At 36.9% G+C, this 8,793-nt stretch overlaps 3 protein-coding genes across 4 annotated transcripts in view; 2 read left to right on the plus strand and 1 right to left on the minus strand.

The window, feature by feature from the left end:
• LOC108139013 (short neuropeptide F) overlaps window positions 1-1,853 on the minus strand; it is a 31,351-nt gene extending 29,498 nt beyond the window's left edge. For both annotated transcript variants that reach the window (XM_017261616.2, XM_017261615.2), the window contains exon 1: window positions 1,488-1,853. The gene's annotated coding sequence lies outside the window, so the exon portion shown is untranslated. The remainder of the gene's footprint in view (window positions 1-1,487) is intronic.
• A 1,638-nt stretch (window positions 1,854-3,491) lies between these two features.
• On the plus strand, window positions 3,492-4,333 carry LOC108139014 (dopamine N-acetyltransferase). Its single transcript, XM_017261617.1, has one exon. It carries the CDS (start codon window positions 3,546-3,548, stop codon window positions 4,212-4,214), a length of 669 nt encoding a protein of 222 aa, XP_017117106.1. The 5' UTR covers window positions 3,492-3,545; the 3' UTR covers window positions 4,215-4,333.
• Window positions 4,334-5,403: 1,070 nt separating this feature from the next.
• LOC108138709 (dopamine N-acetyltransferase-like) lies at window positions 5,404-6,254 on the plus strand. The gene has a single exon (XM_017261059.2). The coding sequence runs from the start codon at window positions 5,435-5,437 to the stop codon at window positions 6,131-6,133; it is 699 nt and encodes a 232-aa protein (XP_017116548.1). The 5' UTR covers window positions 5,404-5,434; the 3' UTR covers window positions 6,134-6,254.
• Window positions 6,255-8,793: the final 2,539 nt, after the last annotated feature.

Below are 8,793 nucleotides of genomic sequence, written 5' to 3' on the forward strand. Positions count from 1 at the left end.
GCCAATGTAAAATATTGCAGTAACAAGAATGAAAAAGAAAAATTGCTTTAAAAGTTTCGAACAATCGATTTTTAACAAATATGTTTATTAAAATAAGACATGTGGAAATATTTTAAATAAATGACATACATATATCAAATAACATTTCATTAAAGCATACAAAATATTATAATTATAAATTAAATTGTTGGTGCCATGAAACTAATTTTAAATATAAATAAGGCTTAAAATGGCTGTCATTATTGCAAACTCAATCCAGATTGTCAATATCCATTAAGGCGGATTGTAACTTATCATTAATGTAATTTAAATATTTACATGTCCGTTGAAAATATCAATATTAAACCATGTGTCTCTTTGAATAAATTTCTGTATAATTATTCATTTATTTTCACACCACTCTGATCAGCTTTAAAGACGGATATTCACAAATGTCACAGATTACACTTCTGTAATGATATTAGTCAACAGCCGGATATTTCCACATCTTTTCGAAATCCCTGTTCAGATTGTCATCTACAAGAGGGCGTGCCCAATCTGCTAAGCTGAATGTTGTTTAAATTAGTTGACTCCTGTCGTGTAATTTTGTCTGCGTGTTCCACTTCTGTTTCCGCTTTTTGTAAGCCATATGTCATTAAAGTTAACGCCATGCTGAGGCACGCCCACAAATTCTATAATTTGGTTCTATCAAGTGACAGCAATCTTTATTTGACGTTCCGTGTTTGTTTGTTTCTTTTTGCGTAAGATAATGATACTGTTTTGCTTACTTGGCAGCTAAAGGAATCTATTTGCTTGCAGAAATGACTTTACATTGCAATGATTTGCAGAAAATTTCGAAGGTAGCTTAAAGGGCTAGCTTGGGTTCGCTCTAAACTAAAGATTTTTGTGTTTCCCTTTGCTTTTATAAAATGGTTTTAAAACCCCAACGAAACCATTAAAATAAGTAAAGTAATGGGGCTAAAAAACCTAACCACAAATCATAGAAAATGGTATAAAGCCGCTTAGGCAATATTTTCTTACACTAATTTTTTTTCAGCATTAAAGAGTTGAATAAAGGTTTTTCGGCCAGTCTACAAAAAAACACAGACAAGGAAAAAAAATTGATTGACAATTATTGATATTTTATGAGTTTTGTTTGACAAAGTAGCTGATGTCGTTTTGATATAGGTGCCAGGGGTGTTGTGTTGACATTAAGCGCACATCGATTGTAGAAAAAGGGAAAACACTTTGAATACTTTATGACTACTGGCCCTTTCTAAAAGACTAAACTTTTGTCAGCACGTAGAGCTATTTTTCTGCTATTCATTTAACAAATAATGGGAAGAAGAGTATCATAAGCTTTTTAAAATACTGAACATCAAGCAGGACATTAAAAAATGTCTTTGTTAAAAACCTTTTAATATGCTTTTCATTTTAAAAAAAATCTTTAGAATTGGAAATATGCATTCTGTTTTTCTATTTCCAAAATATTGTTTTTATAAACTTACCTGTACTCAAAATTAACACGCGTTCACTTCACCGCTTTCTTATACAACCGAAAATAAACTTTTATTTTTTATTGTTTTGTTTTAAGATTTTCTTTTGAATGCCAGCACTGATTAAACTGTTCAAGATTCCATTCAAAAATGCTTTAAAAAGTTTTTCAATTATGTTGGGAATTTGGGCCAATGAGCGCGCACAAATGCATGCCACGCTTTTTGCTTTTAGAAATTGACTAAATGACTGACAGAACTTGAAACTCAATATCGCACGAAAAGAAGTTGAAAACTGTGTTTTTTGAAACTGTTTAAACGGTTAGCCGTTACAAGGTTGGTTGATTGGTGTTGGTGGTAAAGTTGAGATTCCTTCGAAGCGCGCCGAACGAATGCAACGTCCACGAGGCCAACGACTTGTTTTATAGCCAGCCGTAAAAGCCGTAAAACCCGAATTCCACCCCGAATCGTCACGAAGTTGACGATGTCGGCATATAGTTCAACTTCAACTGGTTGCTCCTGTTGCTTCTTCAATCAAAAGCTTTTCCTTCTAACCGGCTAACCGAGGTTTGAGTCCTGACTAATGGAGAACACTTTGCCGCCCACACAATTTTCATACCTCTTATTCGTAGATTAAAATGGGTAATGTACCCATTGAGAAATAGAATGTAACAATGTACAAGCTTGACCGATTCTAAAGAGTATATATAAATCAATTTTTGTTTTTTATAGTCATTTTGTTTGTACGTCTCTAATTTCGAAAATCAAACTTTAGGAAACTTTAAAAATTAAAACCCTTAATCTACAGCCAAAAAAAAGTGGGTTAACTAGTTAAATTTAGACACAATGGCACCTAAATAAATAATTTATATATAATTTAAAATCAAAACTAGTTAAACCATTTTCAAGAAAGTTAACACACATATTTGATTGATTACAAATAAAAATCCTCTCTGTTGCCTTTAGGTATGCAGCATATTTTTTAGCAGAACACTGAGTAGTGGGTAACCCCAAGTCGACTATAGCTTTATACCCTGTTGTTGTCCTGGCTGTGGTTGTTGCAGTGACGTCAGCGGGTCGGGACGCGTTGATTTAAAGCTGTGCTAGCTGTCTGCCATTCGCTGGTCTCGGAATTGGCCAAGTTGTTGTGTAGCCCGTTGTTGTAGAGCTGGTCACCTACGCACGCATATCGGTAGGCGGCGCCTACGCTGAGCCACCTAACGCAATGCTGGACATAGATAGTCGTACATTTTGGCCTTTGTTCGGTCATATTTGTAGTCAGATTTAATCTCACATCAGGGTTGTACCCTCTCAAATTTCACTTTTGCAGCTGTATTTACATATCATTTTTGACATTTCTTTTTTTAATGAGTTATGAAATCGATTAAAATGTAAATCAATCTGCTTTTTAATTATTATATATACGTCACTTTGATTGATTTTTATGAAAATGAAACCTTTAAATTAAATAACCACAAATATGTTTCTAAGCCGTAATCTTAAGCAATTTTAAATGCAATAGAAATGGCAATTGAGAAGAGAATCTTTATACAAAACAAATTAACGGTGGTCAAGTATTTTTGTGTACAAATAGATTGATAAGAAAAAGTACAAAGATCAGAAAAAGAAAAACACAAATATGTTGGGAAATATTGGAAACAATTGTTGTTATCAACTTCTTATCAGTCACTAATTCAAACCGATGGGGGCCACTTTAAACTGTTAACAGAATTGTTTTGGTTCCTGGTTTGCGATGTGACAAGACTTCTATAACTTAAGAATGATAAGTCATTATCTGCATTAACACTAATTGACCAATTTTTTTTTTACTTTTAAACATATTTAAGTGGCAGCCATTTATACCTATTTGTTTAGGAAAAAAAAAATTAAACATTAAACTGTTATAGGTAAAACCTTAAGTAAACTTTCAGTTCAGTTCCTCTCCCTGGACTTTAATGTTTTGTTAACTAGTGTTGAATAGAAAAATGATAAGACGGGTATATAAACGCACAGAACAGTTGCCCTTCAATTTAGTTCATATTTTAGCAGCAAAAGAGCAGCGGGCAAGCTAAGATGGCCTCTAATACTAAGGATGGTATCACCATACGCATTATGACGCAGGAGGACTATGCAAATGTGAAAGCCTTTATGAAGGATGACTTTTTTTCATCGGAACCCTTGTGCCAGTCCAGCGGAGAAGCCGTTCACCTGCAGAACGAGAAGGATAACGACGAATATCACCTTTCGATGATCGCTCAGGGCACCTGTTTGGTGGCCCTGGACGAGAACAATGATGGCCGACTTGTGGGCTTCGTCCTGGCCGGAGCCCAATACCCCGAGGACATTGAAAAGCATCGCATTGAGGCGGAGGCCATGGAGAAGCATTTTTGGGGTAAAATTTGCGTCCTGCTGTCTAAAATTGAACGCGAGGCCAATCTCTTCGAGCGCTTTGGCATCTCGAAAGTGCTCTACTCCCACATCACCAGTGTGGATGCTTCGATGAGGGGCAAAGGACTTGGGTCGCGACTCGCCGCCACTTTGATGGATGTGGGCAGATCCAAGGGATTCCCCGCAATGGTGGCCTACTGCACGAGTTTCTTCTCCGCCCGCCAGAAGGAGGCCCTGGGAATGCAGTGTATCCACTCGCTAACCTACGCCGACTACAAGGACGATCAAGGGCGACCGATTTTTACGCCAGCAGCACCCAATATAATGGCACGAGTTATGGCCATTAAACTGTGAAAGAGTTGCTTAAAAAAAAATTTCATCTTAAGATACTGTATGACCTAATGACCTTCATTCTGATATCAAAGACCGCATTCTCAGAACTTTTGATTAAAGATTTCAATTTAAAATAAAAAGTTGTTTCGTGTGTTTTTTATTATTACTATTATCACTATTTATTGTATAGTCTGAAAACTACACATTTGTTAAGTTTTTTTCCATTCACTGAGGGGCTTATCGGTCCTGCTTATAAAGACTTACCTGGTAATGTCAATCGAAAAAATATATATGTTATAGACTAGTAGATGTGTTTCTTTGCGCTGCAAAGATATTAGTAATGATAAAACTTATTTTGATTTGTAGCTTTGCCTCTTAAGTGGACTGGCGTTAGCACTTGATTTGATAACTGATTAAACAATGCATGATAGCTTATTTAGGCTGATAACATGAAAGAGCATAGCAACTGATTCTTTTGGGTTGTGATACACATTGACAGAAGTTAAAGATTTAGTTTAGTCCTAAATCCCTGACTAAGAAAATTAATAATTATAATAATATGAGTAAAATTAGGAATAAACTTTCAAAATAATCCTTCAAAAGATAATAGACAACAAAAAAATATTCTATTTTATTATCGTACGAATATATTTCATTGAATAGCAACCACTGGTATCATTAAGATAAAGTTCCTACAGCATGAATGAACAACTAAGGCCTCTTTTTATATCAGCGATACGAATGTTTACGTTTTCAAACTTTGCATAATCATGAAAGCCTAAAAAATTGTGTTGTCAGCCAAATAATAAGGTAATTAGTTTACTGGGCAAAATAGGCCATTGCTTTTTTCAACCAAGTAACAAGAGCAACTCACAGATATAATTTTTTTTCACTTCTTAGCGGTCTCTTATTCAAACCGATAAGATATCACAGTTGCTTTGCTGCGTGAGAGGCATTAATAAAACTTTTATAACACCAGATTACCAAATTCAATTATAAACCCTAGCCACTAATGGCAAAACATTTTTATTTTTAAGCGTTTTTTATTTGTATATTTAGCCTTGGTAGTATAGCCCAATTTGTCATAAGAAATAAAACTTTATTTAAATTTCCCCTTCATTTTTTTTTTGTTTGTGTTATTGTGTTAAACAGCTTTTAATACTATACAAAACGGGTTGCACAGAATTCAGTTGCTGTTTAATCGTCAAACAAAGCACCTGGCAAATTCGCACCGATTCGCAATGGCCTCTAAGACAACGGATAATGTTATACTACGCGTTATGAGGAAAGAGGACTATAAGAATGTAAGGGCATTACTTAAAGAAGACTTTCTCGCCTCGGAGCCCTTGTGTCAATTCAGCGGCATAGCATCTCAATGGCAGAACGAGGAAAAAAGAGGTGAAAATAAAGAAAAGTATGAAAAGTTTGACGACAATAATCTTGAGGTGATCGCTCAGGGCACCTCTTTGGTGGCCCTCGATGAGGACAACGGTGGCCGACTTGTGGGATTCGTCCTGGCCGAAGCCCAGTTCCCCGAGGATATCGAAAAACATCGTATTGAGGCGGAGGCCTCGCGACAAATCGGTTTTGGTCGCATTCGTGTCATTCTGTCCAAAGTTGAACGGGAGGCCAATATATTCGAGCGCTTTGGCATCTCGAAAGTGCTCTACTCCAACGTCACCAGTGTGGATGCCTCGATGAGGGGCAAAGGAATTGGATCTCGACTTGCTGCCGCTTTGATGGATGTGGGCAGATCCAAGGGATTCCCTGCAATGGTGGCCTACTGCACGAGCTTCTACTCCGCCCGCCAGAAGGAGGCCTTGGGGATGCAGTGCATCTACTCCCTCGCCTACGCCGACTACAAGGACGATCAAGAACGTCCCATTTTCACCCCCGCAGAACCTAACACAATGCTACGAGTAATGGCCATTAAACTGTGAGGTTTTCTTTTTCATACAAAATACAGTGGAGTGAAGTGATTTGTTTCGCGGTAAAAGTCTTTCTAAAATGAATTTGTTCCAAAATGTTGATGCTCATAGTTATAATATTCTTTATTGTGTTCGACATAAAAATGTTATTAAAACTAAACAGTTAAATGTCTGATTGAAATTAATATTAATACTCTTTGAGTTTCCATTTAAAAAGTATAGTATATATTTGTTGCATATAAAATATTAGTATGGTGTGTTAATTTTTCACCACTGATGTGTGTCTCGGGTTGTTGGAGCTTACTGATAACTTAGCTTCACAATAAGCTATTTGTATGGTTCTTGTCTTGTCTGTATTAAGTGTTGTATGTAGCATAAATAGAAGTAAGACTTAGTATAAGTAAAAATATAAGAGTCGTCATTCTCAGTAGTTGAGTTCGCGAGGGCGCAAGTTTTAAAATGAGGCAAAACCTATCAATCTATCTGATAGCACTCAGTTTTCCACACAATAGAAAAATAATAAAAAAAAATAATAAATTCTAATATATATATACTCAAGTCATCATAAAATGAAATATATCAGTAAAGGCTAAAACTTGAAGCAAAAAAAATAAATAATAAATAAAAATAAAGAAAAAATATGGTCAAGGTTATTTTCTTATAATAATAAAATGGCTTTCAAGCAGATCCCAATATCAGTGACGTTAATTTGAATAGGAAACGATAGTGGGTGAAGTGCTAAATGTGCTGCTCTTTTGAATAGCCTAAACCCACATTGATTTTATTGTTCGACCATAGGCCTTAGCCACAACCTTAAGTCAACTACCAAAAACGAAAATCACTTAAAAGCTGTCGCATATCAATTAAGTACTTCAATTCAACGACCATAGACCGACGGCTCAATTAGCCACAGACCGCAGACCACCTCTTGAAAATCACGGCAAGGTGTGAAAAATCGCATTGGAGCGGGATTAATTGAAAACTCATCTGGGGTCGCGCCATCAGTACCATCAGTACCATCAGTACCATCAGTACCATCCGTCCCATGGAAATGCAGGATGGGGCACATCGTTAACTATGATTTGCAAGCCGTGCAACAGGCCAAAGCCTCGTTACGTGCCAATCCTGCTCCTGCTGGGCAAAGAAGAAGACCCCGTGGATAATGATAATTTCGCATGACTCTTTCCGCTTTCCGCTCGACTGCTGCCGCCGACGTTGCTGTTGTTAAATTTTATCGCCAAAACATGACGGGCAAATCAATTTTTATTATTTTATCGTCATCGACGCCTGCTTAAGCTGCTTAAAGAATCTTCGTCGGCGAAGGCGAGACTTTCGTGAATCTCGCGAATCTATCTCATAACTAAGCCCAATCATTGGGGACCTGGCAGCAAGTGAGCATCCTAGACTCCCGGCAGAACAATAGACCCGAGCACCAGCCACTCCGACCTGAACAATGCGCTAAATCATTATCAGTAATTATGCATTGTTCACCGCCCGACAATGCAACTCATCTGGGAGGACATGCCAGTATATAGGATCTGTCTGCTTTTCCATTTATTTTTTTCTTTTCATATATTTTCTTCTTTTTTTTGTGCCCTTTTTTTTTTTTGCTTTTTTTGATTGATTCCGCTGATTGCAGTTGGCCTTGAGCTGCCCTTGTTCTATTAATAGGAACGCTGCTTCCTCCCACCTCATCAGGTGGGTCTTTCAAACACCTCATCTCGCCCGGAGCTGCATAATTTATGTGCTGCGAGCAATCGTTTTGTGCAATTAAACAGACTGCTAATGCGATTTGCAGATACGTCAAACAAGCCACAGCAAAGGATGGGAAAATAGGGGCCCGGCCAATATGTTGTCCTATTTGGCGAGTAATTTCCAAATTAAGTGATAACGCACAGGAGGGGGCCAAATCTCGAGGAGATACGCCTCATAAATCACTCAACTGTTGCTCCAAGGAGGGTTTCCTCTATGGGTTCTTGTGGGCAAAGAGGCCAAAAGATGGAAAGCCCTAATCTTAAGAGTCTGCGTTTGGTTGCCCAGAAGGTAAATAATAATAGTTTGCATGGGTAGGTTTCAAAGTTCTGTTTGACTTCATTAAGAACATTTGACATATAATGCTGAAACACATTTATACGCGAAAATAGGTTGCAGTCAAACAAAGGAAATGTATAAATGTATAATAACCAAATGAACCTTGTTTTAAACTTTTTAAAAAAACCAAAAAATCTATATTTTTTTTGGAAATTTTATTGGCTATGACAAATTTCTCAATAAGATGAGTATTAAATTAATACCACGATAGTTTGATACTATGTCGTTTAAAAATAAGGCTAAAGATTTCAGTTTTAGACTCTTCGGTAAAAAAATGTAACTAAAAAGTATAAAAGTAATATTACTTAATATTTAAATACTTTAATTTTTTTGGGTGTACTTAAAAATACAAATAAAATTGTATTGGTTTCTTTTAGCCATTAAGCCATTTCAAAGCCCCTTTTATCGCAGTGCAGCTTTGACGTTATTGGGTAATAAATTAAACTGCATTTGGCTATTTTTGTGGTCATTAGGCACGACTGCAGTTTGTCTGTTTTTGGTCTTGGGCCTACAGCCGCCGGACCGTCGACCAACTCCTCCGATTGTCTCCAGTCCCAGAGCGATGCAGGCCACTATCTGCC

Source organism: Drosophila elegans, unplaced genomic scaffold (genome assembly GCF_018152505.1).
Source record: "Drosophila elegans isolate 14027-0461.03 unplaced genomic scaffold, ASM1815250v1 contig_814, whole genome shotgun sequence".
NCBI classification, from domain to species: Eukaryota; Metazoa; Arthropoda; class Insecta; order Diptera; family Drosophilidae; genus Drosophila; species Drosophila elegans.

Bases quoted from the DNA above. Each gene is read 5' to 3' on its own strand.
- LOC108138709 (XM_017261059.2), top strand. From the start codon at position 5,435: ATGGCCTCTAAGACAACGGATAATGTTATACTACGCGTTATGAGGAAA.
- LOC108139014 (XM_017261617.1), top strand. From the start codon at position 3,546: ATGGCCTCTAATACTAAGGATGGTATCACCATACGCATTATGACGCAG.